General features: G+C 39.7%; 2 protein-coding genes and 1 long non-coding RNA gene across 3 annotated transcripts; 2 read left to right on the top strand and 1 right to left on the bottom strand.

Annotated features, from left to right (window-relative positions):
* Positions 1-111: 111 nt before the first annotated feature.
* LOC103381459 (synaptic vesicle membrane protein VAT-1 homolog) lies at positions 112-6,124 on the top strand. The gene is made up of 6 exons (XM_025057714.1): positions 112-509; positions 3,124-3,331; positions 4,840-5,010; positions 5,100-5,189; positions 5,322-5,560; positions 5,827-6,124. Exons 1-6 carry the CDS (start codon positions 216-218, stop codon positions 5,935-5,937), a joined length of 1,113 nt encoding a protein of 370 aa, XP_024913482.1. The 5' UTR covers positions 112-215; the 3' UTR covers positions 5,938-6,124.
* A 2,833-nt stretch (positions 6,125-8,957) lies between these two features.
* On the top strand, positions 8,958-15,012 carry LOC103381457 (probable phosphatase phospho1). Its single transcript, XM_008313794.3, has 2 exons — positions 8,958-9,181; positions 11,646-15,012. The coding sequence occupies exons 1-2, from the start codon at positions 9,166-9,168 to the stop codon at positions 12,425-12,427; spliced, it is 798 nt and encodes a 265-aa protein (XP_008312016.1). The 5' UTR covers positions 8,958-9,165; the 3' UTR covers positions 12,428-15,012.
* On the bottom strand, positions 14,113-15,896 carry LOC112487337 (uncharacterized). The gene is made up of 2 exons (XR_003050352.1): positions 15,771-15,896; positions 14,113-15,684 (listed from the first exon to the last, which is right to left on the bottom strand). It is a non-coding gene; the product is annotated as an uncharacterized LOC112487337 (long non-coding RNA).
* Positions 15,897-19,905: the final 4,009 nt, after the last annotated feature.

Raw genomic sequence — 19,905 nt, 5'->3', positions numbered from 1 at the left:
TCTAGTTTTGCAACACATTAAATTAAATCCCGCGCCTTTAGTGTCGAATTATAGTTTGTCATGTGCTTTATCTTATTTTCAAACCAGTACGATCTCGTATGTTGTGCTCTATAAACAAGAGAGCGCGTGGTGGAGTTGGCAGGACCGCCCAGTCTTACGTAAAGGACTGTTGACCTGCAGCAGAGCAGAGTTCCCTGAGCTCAGAGGTGAACAACATGTCTGGGGTAGAAGCTCCAGCAGCTGCAGGTGCAGCCGAGGACAAGGTCCGATCCCTGGTTCTGACCGGGTACGGGGGCTACGACAAGGTGAAGCTGCAGGTGAAGCCGCAGAACAAAGTTCAGCTGAAGTCCGGGGAGGTGCTGCTGCGGGTCAAGGCGTGTGGCCTGAACTTCGCTGAGCTGATGGGCAGGCAGGGTCTGTATGATCCCCTCCCTGCCCCGCCGGTCACCATGGGGATGGAGGGAGCGGGAGTGATAGAAGCTGTGGCAGATGACGTGAAAGACAGGAAAGTAAGTGAAAAAATAAGGATGAGTGAATTACTATTCTAATGGAGGGTACTTATCCTTAAGGAGTTTAAGTATTTAATATTTTTAATAATAATAATTTCATATTGTATGTCTTTCTGTTTTCTTGTTGAGTACATTCTACCCATTCTGGGGGGGGTTCTTCGTTTGTGTCAAACTGTCCTTTTTGTTGCTGCAACAAATGGAGTTTAATTCACAAAAGTTGAATCTAATCTTGTCTAATCTAAACAGTGTCTTTACACTTATGGGTGTGTAAAGACAAACCTGTCTTTCTGAACTAAACATGGAACTAGGAACTTTTTTTCTGGGGACCCATATTTTAAAAGTCACAAGTCCACAGACATGATTCTTAAACTCCTGGGAAACATGATGAGAGATGAACCAAAAAAAAAAACCTCTTGTGACCCACCTGAGGGTCGCGACCCAGTCTTTGGGAAACAAGGAACTAGGATCCAGCTGTTCATTTCTCACTTGAAAGAAGGCCACACAGTGGCAGAGAGGTTAGTGCTCTTCCCTTACAGCCAAAACAGGAGGTTTGATCCTCATTTGTGCTGTGTTTTTGCAGTGTGTGCATAGGGTTTTTATGGTCCAAAATCACACTGCATAAGGTCAATGAATCACCCTTGATAGTGTGAGTGTAAATGTTTGTCCATGTCTGGGATTGGCTCCAACCAACCTGCCCCCTGTGACCAGGAAGAAGTTTAAGCAGTAGGTGATGAATGAGAGTTATTGACTTTCCGAGGTGCTCTAAACAAGGCTCCAACAAACTGGTCCTTTTTAAGTGTCTACATATCCAGATTGTAGTAATAAACTGCATTGGTCCTATGTAGTAACACTAATAGCGGACTATTTACCTTCGCCCTGATAAGAGCGATTAAGAGCAAGATTTACGACTGTGATTTTATTACAGTTTATATAAAAGTGCAGTTCCTTGGTAGTAGTTTTTTTCCTTATCTCTGAGAGTCAAATAATCTTGTGGCTTAATTAGCTGAGTGAAGGTGTGTACCATACACCACGATGACCTCACAGCTTTGACATTCGGTAGATTTTATAGACTTGTTTTTACATTATGTTTTATATAAGTCACAAGTGTTGAATGATTCTCCGTATGCCGTATTTCTACAGATTAGTTTTTTGAGATCTGTGCTGAATTCAAGGAGCTTCAATGCATTCCTTTCCTCTGTCATTTTTCCATTTTTGGACTAGAAGAAGGAAGAGGAAGTGTTGCATTTCGTTTTTGTATTAGAGCAGTAAAACATAACAAACCACAAAGACAGACAAATAAAAAAGATTGAAAATATGAACTAGTTTCAGGGCAAGAATTTGAATTAACATATTATGGGGTGAATCCTTTTGGGGTGAAAAATCATTTGTGTAAATGTTAGGATATATCAGTGATTTCAAGTTCTTACAGTTCAGCGTGCGGATGTTTTCTGGGGGATTCTGGAGGCAGCCAAAAGAGCAGATGTGTTCCATAAGATCTCATTATCCTCAGTGTCTTTTTCATCTGTTTCCAGATGTTACGTTACCTCATTGTTGTGCACAGTTTGTTCTCGTGCTTCCAGACTGCGGTTTGCGAATGGTAATAGCGGTCGACTCTGTTAGTGCAGAGAGTTTGAAGAAGCCCGTCGTGTTGTGAAGCCAAGACTGGATGATGGAAGTATCAGATAGTCTGTCTGTTGTGTGATGAGTTCACTGTAACTATTGTTCTGGTTAAATTATAAGTTTACCAGCTGAAGTGTTTGGTCCTCAACTACTTCTCCCAAACCAGAGACAATTAGGACTCTGCTGGGATCACTAAAAAAACAGTCAAAGTACACAAGCCTAAATCTGTAATCTTGATCTATGTCTTTCTACTTTCTCTCTTTTTTTGTCTCAGTTGTGTGTAGTTTTTTTTAATTAGATTTAATAAGGGTCAAAAGTCCCAATGTTTCCAAGTGAAGCATGATTTGATAAACAGTCTTCTGGAGAAACACCGTGGTTTTTTATGTCTGGATTAACAGCAATTTTTTAGGGTCTCGAACTGGTTCTCAACACGAGCGGCGCACATGTATCCGTTACATCTGAATGTGTTTACAGTGTGTACTTCAAACAATGTTTTGACATTAGTGTGACACCGAAAACCCACTAACAGCTGTGTTGAAAACAATACGACGTAACATACTGTATGTGTATGTACAGTACGTGACACACGCAGTATTTGTGGTTCAGAGTACTTTTGGACAGGAAGCAGTTCAGTATTCACAGCCAGAGCTCACTTCTTTCCTGTCCTCCTACGTTGGCTTGGAACTGTTGGCCAGTGCTGCTGTGTCTTTGTTGCAGTAACCAGTACACTGCACAGAAATAGCATTTCTTATTAGAGCCCTGGGCTGAGGACTCTTATATGAGCAGGAAATCAAAGAAACCCTCATGAAAACTGGTAATAAAGAGTCCCAGTGCTTTAAAAAGAGGCCGCCGCCGTCTCTGCCGCTGCCCCTCTAAATTCACCAGGAACATAATGATTTCACCAACCCTTTGAAATACAAATGTGTATGCTCTCTGTCTGCTTTGTTTTGCCACAGTCTGGACGCTGAGGTATCTCTTCTTTACCCCCCCTCAGGTAGGAGACCGCGTCATCGCGTTGGTTCGCAGCGGCCTGTGGCAGAACTTGGTTGTCGTGCCCGCCGTCCGCACTACCGTCATGCCGGACGAGATGAGCTTCGAGGAAGGAGCAGCTCTGCCGATTAGCTACGTGACTGCCTACCTGATGCTGTTTGAGATGGCCAACCTGAAGCCGGGCAATAGTGTCCTTGTCCACATGGCCGCAGGTACTGTAGGACTCTGAAATCAAAGTCATAAACTGGGGTGGGGTCAAATATATTTCTAGAACACCATTACTGTGTTATGTTGGGGAAAATGCCATCTGATTGGATAGAGCTGTGATGTTAATAATTATTATATCAATACTAACTACCATTGTTTTCTGGTATAATTTAAACATAATTTCGTATACAGTATGTTTTGTAGCAAGCTTAAAATATCAACAACTTCTTAAATGGCAATAAGCTTCATATAACAAAACGGTATAATTTAAACATAATTTCGTATACTGTATGTTTTGTAGAAACAAAGCTGGAAACATTATAATTTTGATGCATTTCGCAGCAAACACACCTGATGGCTGGCATAAGTACATTACAATAAATAAAAACAACGTTATTAAACTACTAAGACAGTCATCATTTGCTTTGATACTACTGTAACATCATCAATCAACAGCCTAATCTGATTAGGAATAAAAACCAGCTCACAGCCCTATTAAAAATAATCAGATATTCTGATGACATCACTAATGCCAACCTGATGACTGCTTTAATCCATAAAGAGCTACTCGGTTGACTCTACGTAACGTGTGAACGACGGCGGCGACATAACCTCTCATAGACAGACGCTCGCTCCGATCGTTTTCGAAGGGGCGTGACTGCCGCAAAAAATTCTACCAAAGGTTGGCGCCACATTTAAATAAAAAAAACAAACCAGAGAATCAAGTTGAACAAACACAACAGCAACAACAACCAGGAATGTTCAGAATGTCTACTAAATAATGAGCACATCAAAGGGAAGTAAATAAATAATGCCTTTCTCACTCCTGACGACAATAACAACCTGAAGGAGTCGGTTCACAGTTTTGGCTCCAACTCAAATGCAGACTTTAAAACACTCTCAGAGTCCAAAGTAGACTGTATGGTCATTAGCTGATCCAGGTCAATAAGTTACATGTGGTAAATGAAGATAGAACAGGAGGTGGTTGTTAATTGTGTAAGGACTTAAAGAAGTATAACATGGCCCCATGTTATATACTTTTCCCCAACCCCAAAATTGGAAACAACATGGCTACACTGAGTAAAACAGTGAGCGCCAGTCAGCATTGGACAAGGAGTTGTGCATTTCTATGTTCAAAAACTAAACTACAGAGCTAGAAATGTAGCTCAAAGATCATTGCTATGTCTTTTCAGGAAAAATATTTTAAAAAACTGTGTGGGTTTTTTTTTTTTTTTTGATCAAATGCTAATCTAGATAAAAACATAATCAACGTCCAATCGTATAACCCTGGATTAAATGTCTCTGACTCACTCTTCATTTATTAGGTGTACTCTATAATAAGATTTTATAATATTTTTCCAAATCAACCTGAGGACGATCTGATAACGCTGATATCAAATGCTCAGCCTTGTTAATGATTGCAGAGATGGTTGATTATTTGCGTTCCAAGTGCCGCTGCTGAAACTCTACACTCACAGCCTGCGGTTGTGCTTGTCTCTCTGTTAACCTGCAGGCGGCGTGGGCATCGCTGCCACCCAGCTGTGTCACACCGTGCCAGACGTGATTGTTTTTGGCACGGCATCGTCGTCAAAGCACGAGACCATTGCCCGGGGCGGAGTCACTCACCCCATTGACTACAGAACCAGAGACTACGCTGATGAAATCAGAAAAATTAGCCCGAAGGGTGGGAAAAAAAACAAACAGTGAATTTATACCATTCAATAAAAAGAAAACACACTTTCTTAACGTATAATCTTATTTGTCTCTCGCTAGGTGTGGACATTGTCCTGGACCCACTTGGGGGCGCTGACACCCAGAAGTCCTTTAATCTGTTAAAACCTCTTGGAAGCCTAATAGTCTTTGGTAAGTCTGGGATTAAAAAGCCTTCTGTCTATAGATAGAAACCATAGATTCAAATATGCCAGGACAGTACAAACCTCCACATACATACGACCATTTCAGGACATTATACCCTGAATTCAAAAATCCTTTCAGGTGCAGCCAACGGCGTGACAGGTCAAAAGAGGAACCTGATGGCCCTGGCAAAACTCTGGTACAACCAGATGTCTCTCACTGCCTTGAAGCTGATGCAGACCAATAAGACCATCGGCGGCTTTCACCTGGGCTACATCACTGATGATGACATCATCAACCGCACTCTGGTGGAGCTGCTGGAGTTTTACAAGCAGGGAAAGATTAAGCCGTGCATCGACTCATGCTATCACTTTGAGGAGGTGGGTGACGCCATGTTCTAAATCCGAAATCTGAAATGGCCGCTTCTATCATAATGTCGAAATTTCACATTTATGAGCTTTTGTTTAGTGCAACTGTAAACAGTCGTCAGAGCAGAGGTTTTCAACAGGGTGTCTGGAACCACTTGAGGTCAACTATATGAGTCTCTGTATCGTCTTATTAGCTTAGCAATAAATGCTAAATAACAGTAGGCCAGGCTCAGGACACAGCTAATAGACTTTCTAATCCACGTGTCATCTCTGTTTAGGTCACCGATGCAATGAAACGCATGCATGAACGCCAAAATATTGGGAAAGTCCTCCTCCTTCCATCACCCAAGAGGGAGGAAGAGAGACAATGGTCCAAAGCTAAAGCCTGAAGGCAGCAGGAGATAACATTATGTTGCCAAGGAGACCAGAGAGGAGGCCCTGCAGGACGAAAAAAAAAACAATGGCTCAAACTATCACAGCTTAGTTAATATCATAATTAAGTTTGTTCATTAATTAGATAAAAAATGTTTTTTGATGAAAATAAATGAAAGAAAAACATAGTAGGAGTGTGACACGTGAAAGATCGGTGCCTTTCTTCATGCATAAAGACACTTCCCTGCTGATTTTATTTTATTTTCCTTCTACTTGGTCCAAGTGAAATAGCATTAATGCACTGGTGAGTTTATGACATTTATTGTTTGTTTGGTATTAGTCAGTTCAGTCGCTAACCAGCTCAAATAATCTCAGGGTAGAAATGATTGGACTGAAAGCACGGCTGAATCATTTCGGGGTTTTTTGTGGCAAAGCTTTAGGACTTTTTTATCACTCCCTTCATGTCAGCTGTAAGATAACAGAATAGAAAAGGTTTTTGTCAATATTTGTGTCAATGCTTCAACAGTAACAGGAAGCCAAGTGTGTTAACTAGTGATAACCTATGGTAGAAATTCAAGTTAAAACGTTACAAATGAATACAGCTGGTCCTTGAGTAATGACATCCCATAATCATGTATACAGTGGAAATTCATTCCATGCTAGTGCTGGAGTCTAAGGTCAGTGGTTCAAATGGGTGTAATTCCACTGCTGTGACGTGGATCACATACGTTCCTCCAGTGTCTCTCCAGTTTACATTCCTCAACACCCCCCATTCCTTTCTCCCTCCATCTCTTCCTTTATTCTAGCTTTGTTTTGATTTCTAAAGAGTGTTGACATCAGTTTCGCCATGAGAAGCTGTCTGTGTTTAATTTGGACAGAAGTGTCCATTCAGTCCAGTGTTTCTGACTAGGATCTGATGTGGAACGTTTTCACGAAGTCGCGTCTGCTTGCGTCATCTGTTACTTTTTTAGCTTATGGATTTTATATATTAAACGCTTAAATGTAAAATAGTGCAAGAATACTGTAAATCTCTTCACGTCACTACGCATGGAGATTCAGTTGTGCAAGGAGTGACATCTAGTGGTTGAACAATGTAACCAACCTAGTCCATGTGAATTGGGCTTCACAGTTAAAGTATTCTATCATACTGTGCATAGGCTAATCTGTACGTATTACTAAAAATATATTCCTAACATTATTCAACAGTTAAACAAATATATATTTACTCACTATTTTGCTACGTTATTGTTGACAACTAACAACGTTTTATGTCCGAATGCTTTCAAAGGCTGTCTTCAAACCAGTTTTGATGACACATTATTCAATTTTGTGATAATTCCTCGATTAGTAAATCTAAAGACAAACTAAAATGCATTAGAGTTTATTTAAAATTACATTTAAATTCACATTTCTATTTTTTGGTTACAAATGTGTATTTGGTGCAACTATGCATTGCGTCCACCAGGGGTCCCTATTACCCGATATCATGCAGTCCTGTAGCACCACATTTCATGACAGCGCTATGTTTTCATTGATTCCACTTATTTATCTTTAGTCTTCTGTTGGATGTTTACTGAAACACAGACTCACTGCCTTTATCTGCCTTAATCCATAATGCATGTGATTTTAGCATCACACCCATACTCCTTTCTTTCCCTGATAAACAACCAACGTGTAACAGTCTGAAGTACACGTGCAATAAAATGTAAATATGCACCATAAAACTAGACGTCAGAGAGGAAGAGCACCAGTTATTGTGGTCCAAAATAGTAGAACATACTGTCTTCCTGTGTGAATGTTCCATACAAACGTTCTCCACATACACTCACAGCACAGACACCACCGCACTGGGCGTTGGGTCCTACGTTAGACAAGACATGTACGAATGGGTGGGGGGTTTGAGGTGGACTGCTGTGATAAGATTATGGTCATTATACACTTCCTCTGCCACGGCGAAGGATTGCTGCTGCTGTTTATCTTGCTGTTACCACACCAAATGCAGATATTTCACACAGTGGTCACACAGTGAATGCCCTCTCTTTTAGCTGCTGCTAACATTGGCCAAAAGTGATGTGTAAGAGTACTACTGTGAGGCCAAGTCCCTTTTCTTTGATTTACAGTTTTCTAACAATAGTGTAGCAATAATGTAAAGTCCACAGCAGGTCAGAGGACGTCAGATGAGGAAGTGGTCATTTGTGTCTGCTGAGGACAGACTGCCTTTCTGCACAGTCAGAGATGTGTCAGCTCTAAATGTGGTTTCTGCGATTGCTTTAAAGGATGACGACAGTTGGTGAATTTAATCATTTACTTTGAAAAAAGTTTTTTGTGTAGATTACTTTATTAATATTTAAAGACACTCTAAAGTGTATTTATTTAAATGCTTTTTTTTACATTGTGGAAAATAACTGGAAATCAAATATGGCCTGTGGCTGTGGACGTTGGCTGCACTTTGGTATTGGGGTAAAGCGCTCCATGTTAAGGATCAGCTGTTCCTGCATATAAGTTTGGGTTTAGATTCCCAGTAGTGCTGTTTGTTATGCTGCTCAGTAATTACAAAAAGTTTGACCTATGACCCACAGAGGTTGTGAAAGCTTCAGGCATCAGACTGAGCTTTATTAAGTGTACTCTCTTTTTTAAATACATGCTTTTTTGTTTTGGGAGAATGGGCGTCTTATGTACACAGTTCCCCTTAGGAGAGGACTTTGCTTTAGACTGGCTGCATATTAGGTTTCTATAGGAGCACATATGGACAAACTGTTTCAAGAAAATGTAAACTGCACAAATGAGAGGGTAGAGTTTCCACCGTGTGGCCGTATAATTTTTTCTTTATCATACAACAGCAACAAAGTCTGTTCTACTCTTTTGTGTTCTAATCTATTTTAAACTTGACTTTGACCCATTAAGAGCGCCAGCCTCAATCTAATTACTTTTATGAGACTCCTTACTCACTCATTACATATTTGTCTTTATAAACAGTCCTAGCACTTGGCTAAAGACATTAAACCGCGAACTGAGACACATTTCATTTAATGGGTTTCTACTTATTCAATTGTTGTACGTCAATTCGCTTTCCGGTGTGCTTTTATTTTGAAAGAATTTGTCGGATGCATTGGTTTTCTGTCACGTTAACTTGGCGCAGCCGCTTTAAAAGGGAATACCCTCTGCGCTGCTGAGGGAGTCTCCTTGATGGTGACTGCGGTGCTGTGGCCGGAGCCGTACATCGAGCCGACAACATCCCGGCTTGTATGCTTATTTGCACCGGTAGGCCTGACTCTGCCTCAACCCTCTCGTTCTCCCTGTCTCTCACACAGATTCCTTTGCTCTCTATTCGTTCACTGTTGTTGTTGTTGTTGTTGTTTTTTATTATTATTTGCATTTTGTCCCTTTGTCGCTTCAGTTCATGCCGGACGCAGAACACGTCAGGTCATCCTGACAGTGCAAAGCTATTTAAAATGACTTTGAACGGTCACCTCTCCTGCAGGAATAGCATCCCGGGGGTTATATTTAGACGGCTTAGGGTGTTAAATGTGTGTTCTATTAATATTGCTGCTGTTGCACGGAGGAGCCCACTTGACATAATGCGTCCATGCACCAGTGCTGCATGTTTGCAGGACGTTTAGAGCAGCTGGACCCCCGTTATCCCTCCCTCAATCAGCTGACACGGAATTGACCATTTAAAGCGTTCGCGTAAACCTGGATATTTTTAAATACAGTGTGAAATGAATGCACATCGATCTGTACTCTTTTACAGAAAGATAACAACGAAATTGTATTAACAGTCTTTTTGAAAAGGGAATTAATAATAATTCCCTTTAAATAGATTTTTTTATAAATATGGAGAAACACTAAAACTGTGATTACTTTTCATCTAGCCGAACAAGTATTTTATAATATACATTTAAAAAGTTTGATTTAAAAAAACAAAAAACTTTTGAGTTGTTTTGGCAAACTCAAAGCATATCTTCTCCTGCAAGGGGCGCTATAAAGGCAGCCAGGATCAGTGCTATGGCACAAACCACTCACTGACACTTAAATGTGAATTTCAAAACTTCTATATATATATATATATATATATGGGGAAAGTATATTTTACATTTAGGTCTGCATCCTTTCAGGTGCACTATTCTTTTTTCATTTAAATATTTTTTTTTTCTTACACATTTACACAGTTGAGTGTTGTAAAACTAATATCTAAGCATGGTTTGGTCAAAATTATAAGGACAAGCACTGAATTTGACCTTTGAGCCAAACATCTCTTATGTCTTTGATAAACATACTGTAAAGACAGCGTAAGGACATGAGAACTGTGAGGACTGATCTAACGCAGCTTCTTGACTAAGCCTATATTCAGTTACCGTTACCGAGCACTGTGTGTTTATTTATGCCATAAGACATAAGACAGCGTATGGAACATTTACCCCTACTGCATGTACAGTATAATTAGGTCTAATTATGCCCCACAGCAATAGTGTGCAGGTGGGTCAACAAAGTTTTGTCATCTTATCCAATGGCAAAAAGCCTTAAAAATACAACAGAATATCATTATCCTCTAACTGGGACTCATGGCCCGTGGACATTCTTGTCCTGCTCACTTAAACAGGTTTGTTTTTGAAAGCATGAGGTTCACTGCCACTCTATTACAATATGACATAGAGTATTTACTCGTGTTGTTAATTGTTAATTAATTATTTGGTGAAAACAGCTTTCACTTTGTATCCACAAACCAACATATCAATTAAAAGAAAGAAAAAAGCTTCTATGTTGCAGGAAGTATTAAAAGAAAGAAAAAAGCTTCTATGTACCAGGAAGTCTTTGTGCGCCCAGACCATCACTGGAAACCAGAAGACTTTTGATTCACTTGTCTTTAACTGTGTAAAATGTCAACTGGGATTTTGCAAACCCAGAATTGACATCATCCTCAAATATTGATTTTTTTTTTATATCAACTAAAGGGAGAGGAACAAAATCACATTAAAGAGACAGTGGAACCTCGGTTTTAGAACTTAATAAGGTAGGCATTCAAGGAGGTTCCACTGTACTGCAATAATTATAATAAATTAAAAAAAATGAATGTCAATGTTCAGCCAGTGACTATTTGTAAATAAACAGAGTTACCTAATTTATTACTCTATAGAAATATAGTCATATAGAAAACATAGCAAGATTCAAATGTAGTGAATGTTTTAAATATTAATTCATTGGAAATCACCGTGCAGCAGTGAAAGTGTTTTTTTTTAAACACGCTTCCTCTGTTTGTTCCTCCTATGGCACAAATATGTTGAATCATGACCGTTTCCTAACCCTAACCGAGTTACAACACGTCCTCACCAGACAAATACTCCAGCAATACGTTTTGTACATTTTTACCTGGCCTGGTCCCAGATACACAGAATATATAACAAAGAGTTGTTTTCTTTCCTCTTCCACTTCTAAAATACATGAACGAGTGAGCGCTTATCTGAGTATTTGCAGGAATGTAATGAGGTTAAAAAGAACGTGACTCTGCTTTGCGTCAACATTCCACGTCATGGTGAACATTTTGTCTGTTGGATATATACACAGCCTAATGTTTCCATGTTCAGTCTGTTCAGTCTGTTTAATTTAAACATCGACTCCCCCTGTGGCCTGTGGACCAAAGATAATTCTCCTGTTTTGGCATGCAACATCTAAGATGCATTCTTACAGATGGCTGCAAAAAATGACAGTGTCTAACTCTTTTTTTTAGGGCAAGACGCTACAGAACAAACAAAGATGACCGCACCACAAGAGCCGCGCTTTTTGGTGTTGTTCGACTTTGACGAAACTATGATCAACACCAACAGCGACGAGGCCGTGCTGTGCGCGATGCCCGACCAGGAGCTCCCAGACTGGCTGAAAAACAGCTTCAGGGAAGGCCATTATAATGAATACATGCAGAAGGTCTTGGCCTACATGCGGGAGCAGAATGTGTCCGAGGAGTCCATCCGTTCGGCAATAGTGGCGTTTCAGCCCACACCCGGCCTCCTGAACCTCCTCCAGTATCTGCAGAGCCACCAGCAGGACTTTGAGTTAGTGGTGGTCTCTGACGCCAACATGTATTTCATTGAGAAGTGGCTGGAGCGTGCCGGCGTGCGCCACCTTTTCCGGAAGATTTTCACAAACCCTGCCAGTTTTGACGAGACTGGTCGGCTGGCGCTGCTTCCTTTCCATGCCCACTCCTGCTCACGCTGTCCTGATAACATGTGCAAACAGGCGATCCTTCGAGAGTATCTGATGAGCCGGCAGAAGGAGCGTGGAGGTGTAGCCTTCCAAAGGGTATTCTATGTCGGTGATGGTGCCAATGACATATGCCCCTCTCTGGCACTGGGGCCCCGGGACTCAGCTTTTCCCAGGAGGGACTTCCCGATGCACAGGCTGCTGCTGGGGATGCAGCAGTCCCAGGCAGTCACAGTCAAAGCAAATATAGTTCCTTGGACCAGCGGTGAGGACATAATGGACTGCCTCAAGAATATAACAAACAAGAGATGATTGCTTTTGTGAGTCCAAAGAGTGACAAACACTGCAGTGGTGCGCTGACCCTAGACCCAGTGAGCTGAAATGGCCTCTGTACACTGTGCGATTTTAGCAATCTTCAACGACTATAACATGACACACCACACGATGTGGATCTTATAAACTTTGGTACAAGGTCACGTTTGATGCGTGCAGATTTTGCGATGACCATTTACCGCTTAGGACGTACATCAATATGCAACTTCATCACCGTATGTCCTCCATCTGTGCCACTGTAGTGACCGAAACCGATCAGAAGCACAACAAAAAAGAAGAACAAAGCTGTTATTGTGGCATTTTTTTGTAGATTGGCTAACTAGTAGATGTAGGACGCAGCATCTGTCACAGTGTGAGATGGTCATCCCATCATTCTGATGCCACTAGGATTTTATCTTGAGTTGTCGCAAGATGCTGACAACGGCTGTCGTTGAACCTGTGTCACAGTTTTAGACCACAACCAAAGTCATCTCCCCGGTTCTCCTACAACGTTTGTGTTTGGTCTGGGACAGCCCAAAATCGCACAGTGTACAGCGGCACTCCATGCATGATGCAATTTATAAGGATGTTGCATAAAATTCTGAATTACATTCATGCCCCAATGCCCCCCATCATGTGAGAATTTGTCAAAATAAAAGCCACCAATTGATTAGCTTACTTTCGCATGAAGCTCTTCCACAGGATAGTTTGAGATCCAATGAGATATAAACCAGCACAAACCACTCTGTTCTTTCTGGAATGTCCCGGAATTACCATTATTTCTGTACTGACTTTGGTGTGGAGACTCAGAAGTGTACATATTCAAATGTGGTCGGACTCATCAACTCGTTACGTTATCAGTAGAGTCCAGTTCATCTGGTCAGCCCTAGTCTAGCACATTAAACGCAGGTAGTTTGTGACATCCTCACTACACAAACGTTAGCAGGGAAAAGTCTCAAGCTGCTGTCTTCATGAGAGAGCATTCGTTGTGTATCTTAACAGAATGCTGTAAACAGGATCAATAATGGAACTTCATCAAATAGAGCGTCCCTTTAAGCGTCACTCCTCACTGAGACTGTTCTGAGCTTTGAACACTGGTTCACATGCTCTGTTCATGTGGAGACTGCAAAACATCTGCGGCGGGTCTCACTGACTGTGAGAGCGCTTGGCACTTCTTCCAAGGCTTCCATGACGGACACACAGGCAGGATTGAGTTTTACGCGTAATGCTGCATGGGACAAAAGATCAAACGCGTTGTGCCAGGCAGGGACAACGATGGCGTAGACCGGGGATAAGGTGTCAGCGACTGTGCTACACTACCTGTACCTGCACCTTCTCAGCACTGATACCTAATCGTGAACCTGATTGTACGACGGTAATCTACACCAGCATGAGATCTAAAAAAGAACACCGTCGCCCGAGGCCTGCTCTTTGCCCCAACAGTTAAACACTCTGTGACACAAGAAAAGCATGACGCAATGTACTAGCTGTGGAATTTATATCCATCAGTTAAAAACTGTGTTGTTGTTTTTTTTACTACAAACGCCCTGACAATTCATAGTGTTGTGAATGTCACAGGACTTAATCGCATATCCTGTGATGGCATAATACGTAAGAGATATATTTCTGACACTATAATACTTGAGTATATCATTCGTCTTAATTTACATTAGGTAAGTATACCGTTTTGTTTTTTCATTTTACACTCATGGTGCATGTATACTCCACTTTTTAGTTATGCACTCTATGTATGATCACTTTTGATCACTTATTCAGCAGCAGTCATGGTTTGACACTAGAACACAAGCTAAAACAGACCACATATATCTAACTACTTAAAACAGTTGGCACTTTACATCACATTTAACACCCTAGACTATCAATATGCACACAGGTTGATTTTTAAATATGATTCACTATATATTTAATATGAATCCCATGTCATGTCATACTTTACAAGCCATTGGACGTACCAGTAGGAAACCACTGGCCTTAATGAAACAGTTTAGTACGAAGTACTTTAGTACTGCTAAATGTTTCCCTTAAGCAGTGTTTTTATTTCTCAGGGAGTACAAAGGAAATTGTTAGCAGAATATTAACAGAGCTATAACGTATACAGTGTTTGTTTGTATTCTAAAAAAATGTTAATTTGTTGTTTAATTAAAAAAAAATCATTGCTGGTGGAGAGGTCTAAACCCAAACTCTAATGGGTCTAAATCTCACTGTTTTTACTGGTGATAGAGTTGATGATACACATGGACCTGAGCTGACTTTAGGGTTCAGTGTACTGTGAGATTTCCAGGAGATCTGTGCAATAAGTTAATGTTGCATTATTCATGTAATTTGAATCATTTTAATGTTTAAAAAAATACAGTTATTGCCTTTGTGAATATATATTAACTAGTATCAAATTTAGTGTAGGATTTTAAAATAACTTTACGACCATCCATCTTATCTGGACATGCGCTGTTTCCAGTGGAAGTCTGACTGATTAATAGGACTGTTGTTTTGGAGATTGTTTTTAACCTAGCATTAATTTTGTGTGCAATACAAGACTGACACAGGAATATAAAGCCATCATCTAACGCCTAAGGTTCTGGTGTGTGTTTAATGACTCTGACTGCCTTACAATAATCAAAGAGATCGTTGTCATCAATTAAATCAGTGCGGCAGGAAGGGGCCTGTGTGCCGGGAGATTGAGACCTCTGGTTTAAATGATAAAATCACATTATCTTTTCTTTTTAAATAACTATATTTATGAGTTTTTCTTTTAAATTTTAAATTGTAAAACGCAGCACTTTGTCCTGTAGACTAAACAATATTCTGGTCTTGATGAAATGAACATTTTGTTAATTAGTAGTAAGTAATTCGTAAATAATTTGGCCTTGTACCCTCTTCTATTTACCAACCCGTACCAAAAAAAAACAAACAAAAAAGCCTTTGATTATGACTGTAATTTAGGTATGAATATTAATAGTTATTTAACATTTCTATTCATGGCTTGGTTTCATGGTTTCTAACGTATATCTCTCTTTTCATCCTAGTGATTACTGTATTTCATCTTTATGTTACATCCTGCCCCCTGCTGGTCTAACCGTGAACCGTCATTCTCTCCTCATTGCGTACCTTGTTTGGCTTGACGTGAAATGTGAAGCACGAGCATTAATGTGTTCGTTGTTTACCCACCAAGGTCCTGGGAATTTCTCCTCCACGGTCTTTCCCTTCTTTGTCGAAATCCTCCGATATCAACACAGTGCCTGTAAAACAGAAACACGTTGGCTGTGAGAGAAACAAAGTAATTATTTTGAATAATAGTGTTGGCATTTGTTTATAAAATACATACTGTAAGCAGTGACTCCTGCCATTTCCCTGTGCTGACGCATATTTGCCTGGTCATACACCCGAGGCCTCGGCGTTCACAGGAGACAACTTGTACCATAGTTGTCTCCTGTGAACTTTGGTCCATTAAATTACAAATTAAAAAACATATAGTTGTCTCCTGTGAACTTTGGTCCAATAAATTACAAATTAAAAAAAATATATATCAAAAACAGCGTTCAAAAAACAACCAATTAGTCGGCATTGTCGGTTCCATAGTATAGCGGTTAGCACCAACCACATGCTTGACCCCTTCTGGGGGCAGCCTGTTACATAGTACACATTTATTTTTGTTTATTTGTTATGTCCTCCCTCCACAGCGCCACTCCGGCGAACATGAGAATGGCACCACCAACATGTACAGTAGTTGGGAATAACTGTTAGTATCAGACACGTCGGCTGCAGGAGGACCGAAGTCATTACTTTGTTTCATAAGACTGTTCGTTTAGCATTGGTAATAAATTACATAAGCAGTAACTTCTGCCAACTGGCAAGATTACTGCCGCTAAAGCCGTACTAGTTCAATAATTAACACATAAAAACATTTTATCAGGAAAAGCCGTACTAGTTCAATAATTAACACGTAAAAACATTTTATCAGGACATTTCCTTTTCTTCTTCTGTATCTTTTCCAGGTTATTCAAACGTTATATATTTTTTTACATTTATTTATTCTCTACTGAAAATAACAACACCAATAAATACAGACACACTGGCCAGTACATGCCTGAAGTCAAAATATATATTTAATCAATTGTAGTTGAGAATACTTTCTTAAAGTCTCTTTTCCAGTGAAGCCTCTTCATTGAAACATCAACAAGCCCCCGTTGCCCCACCGCACTCTTCTTTTGTTCCACTCTCTCATCCACTCGTGTTAGCCCACTTCACCTGTAGTGTGTCAGCTTCCACAGCTGTCAGCTAAATGTCTTTTTGTTGGGAATTGATTTGTGAGTTTTGCTCATATTGAGCCTGACATTGCTAAGGGAAGTGTACGTGTTGTGTCTAATGTGGATAAATAGGCAAAAGAAAAACAGGTCGCCTTAACCCAATATTCAATGACCTCTGGAGGTAAGTGATTGGATAGAAAACCCAATTACCATCAGGCCGCGAAGAATGATGACAAATCGTGTTTGAGGATCTCTAACCCGTCAGGGTCTGCCTGTTGTTGTTCTTTTCTGTCAATATCTAACTGCGGCTCACCCATCCCCATTCCAGCCAATAAGAGCACACAGCCAACTGTTGAAATGACTTAAATTGCCCGGGCTGCCTGATGATTGCGCTTATTGATAATCTTATTGGATTTACGCAATTCAATTACTATATGTGAGGTGAAATATAACTCAATTAAAGGACAGGAAGCCTGTAAGGTCACTCTGAGTTAGGTTGGATCTAAGCTTCATATGACAAACATAAGTCAGACCTATTAGGGTTAGAATGGTTTCCATGCTGCTTTGTTTAAATGTACTGCTCCTTATTTCAACACAGTGGCATTGAAAGACTGAGCTAATCCCGAATCCTCCCTGGAAAAAGGAGTGAGATAAAGATGGAGAGGAACTACAGGAGAGAATGCTGAGCTTTCTCGGTTTATGTTTGTTAAATGTCCTTGAGATGAGTAGCTGAGATAAAAGTGTAATTCTTTGACCTGTCCTTAGAAAAGGCATGCATCTTTGTGTTCTTAAGATTAACAACCACATTAACGTGTAAAATAATAGCTCAGTACTTTCAAATTTAGATTGTAGAAGTCAGACATTGTGCACAGCCTGAAAAACACAAAGGAAAAAGCCACTGACAAAACCTGCTCCAGAGCCATGATTTGTATCCAGAGCCTGATGGAAAAGATAAAACAATGTGTTGGTGTCTGTTCAATCTCAGGCTTAACTAAGATTCGCTCCGTGTGTGTGCGCGTTTCATTATTTGGTTTGTGTGCGTTTTATTAAACCTCTTACAGACGAGCCTTTGTTTAAGAGCCATAATCACAGTAGCAGCAAATCAAACCCTTTGCATTAAACCTTTGTGTGATTTAGGAAAGAGACTGTCACAATATTTGGGCTGCGTTGCAATTGATGCTACCAACCTCTTTGTGCAGTGACGTTGCAATAAACGAAAAAAAAAAAACAACGAAAGATTGAGAACTTGTTTGGACAATAGCTGCTGTGTATTATTTATACTACATAGTTGCAAAGCCCTCGCTTTTAAACAATCTCTTGGCAGAGTTAGGATGTATAAAAGGTCGGTTGGAAAAGGCTGTTGTCCTGATAGTAGGGAACAGGATGAGTCCCAGCAGAAAGATATAAAATGGTTTCTTGTGCAGTGGGCAGGATGTGCACAAAAAAAACCCAAAAAACTAACACTAGTTTGGTTTCCTAAAGGACGCTATTAAGCCCACTGAGACACTGGCACACACAAGTTTCACTCGGTTACTTTTTTCTTTTTGTGTGTGTGTTTCACTACTTTACACAGCTGACATAATAGCATTTCTATGCTAATGGGATGGCCCTAAGATTAAAGCTATTGTTTATCAGACAATTCCTGCAGCAGCTAAATCACATCTACTCTACATCCTCACTTCAACCAGAGCCTGAGAACGGAGGTTTTTTTTTAATTGGCACCAGGTTTCTCTCTCTCCCTCTGTTTCTCTCTCTCTCTCTCTCTCGCTCTCTTTCTTTCTCCCTTCCTCTGTCTTTCACCCTTTTTCTCTCTTACTCTCTGTTGTCTTATTGTATGAGTGTATGTGTGCTTGGGGTGGTTTATTTGTGCATTGTATTTTTAACTTTTTTGATTTAAATCTTAAATCTGGAAACATTTGATTGATTTCCCTGGCGTTCAGAAAACAGCAGCACTGACATCACTAACGGATATTTTTACTACTGAAAACAACGTCAGGTAAGTTATGCTTTTACTTCATTTCTCATTTAATTTCTTTTCCTTTCTTTTCCCTTGTTCTATTTTCTCTGTAATTGTTTTTTGTTGGTGACATTTGCCATTTAATACGTCCATAAGTCATTTTACAAATTATTGTAACGCATTACATTATCAAAAAACAATATTTGTAATGTTTATAAAGTAAATAACTACCGTTCTGTGAATGGTTTCAAGGACAAAGGTTTAAACTACCTTAACAAAAATGTAATCAGTCCATGGGAATTTCTATGTATATGTAAGGACAACGATATTAAAGTTTAATTTTGTGTCTTTTTAGTTAACAGTGTACTGTACAGCCAGAAAAAGAGAACGTCTGTTAACTTAAATTCAATTTTTTTAATGTAATTAAACATTAAAACACAGTCTGCTGTGTCCTAAATAAAGGAGCAGATGGTGACTGTGATTCTGATTTAGTTTGGAACCGAGCAGGATGAGAGTAAAAACGATCTTTATTACACATAAAAACATCCAAACTTACATTTTAAACATTGCAAATATATATAGAATATATTTACAGTTTAGACACATTTTTTAATAGATTGAATGAATTTAATATGGCGAAAGGCAGTGACCCAAATACTGTGGCTTCCAGACAAAAAACAGAAAAAAATTGTGGAAAAACAGTGTCCCTCCCAGTCCCTATCAATGTAACTATTGTTTTGTTTTTAAAGAAAGTACATTGATCACACTTTGAAACATTTAAAAGAACATAACCTGAGAATATTTTATTAGCTCCACATATTTTACACACGTTTTTGTGTGGAATTTTGTAATCTTCCTATCAATGTAACTATTGTTTTGTTTTTTAAGAAAGTACATTAATCACACTTTGAAACTTTAGCACACATTTTACACACTTGGTCTTTGAGTGTTTTTGTGTGGAATTTTGTAATCTTTCTGAACTTGGACAGACAACTTTGACAAAACTAAAAGTCTGGAATCTGTTCTCCCGCAGAATTAGGTTGTCATTTTCAAAAATAACAAGTACATTTCTATAATAAAACTTTGTTTTGGATGTGCTTGTGACTAGGGATGTCCGATATTATCTTTTTTCCGATATCTGATATGCCGATATTCTCCAAACACTTAATTTCCGATTCCGATATCAACCCTTACCGATATAGCAGGGCAGTGGGGGAAGTTAAACAGTGTTTCTCAATTATGTTCTGCCCCCTAGT

The sequence above is a fragment of the Cynoglossus semilaevis genome, chromosome 8, assembly GCF_000523025.1.
Source record: "Cynoglossus semilaevis isolate Cse_v1.0 chromosome 8, Cse_v1.0, whole genome shotgun sequence".
Classification (NCBI taxonomy): domain Eukaryota; kingdom Metazoa; phylum Chordata; class Actinopteri; order Pleuronectiformes; family Cynoglossidae; genus Cynoglossus; species Cynoglossus semilaevis.
The sequence above is the reverse complement of the archived record's forward strand: the minus strand, read 5'-3'. Positions and strand labels throughout refer to the sequence as shown.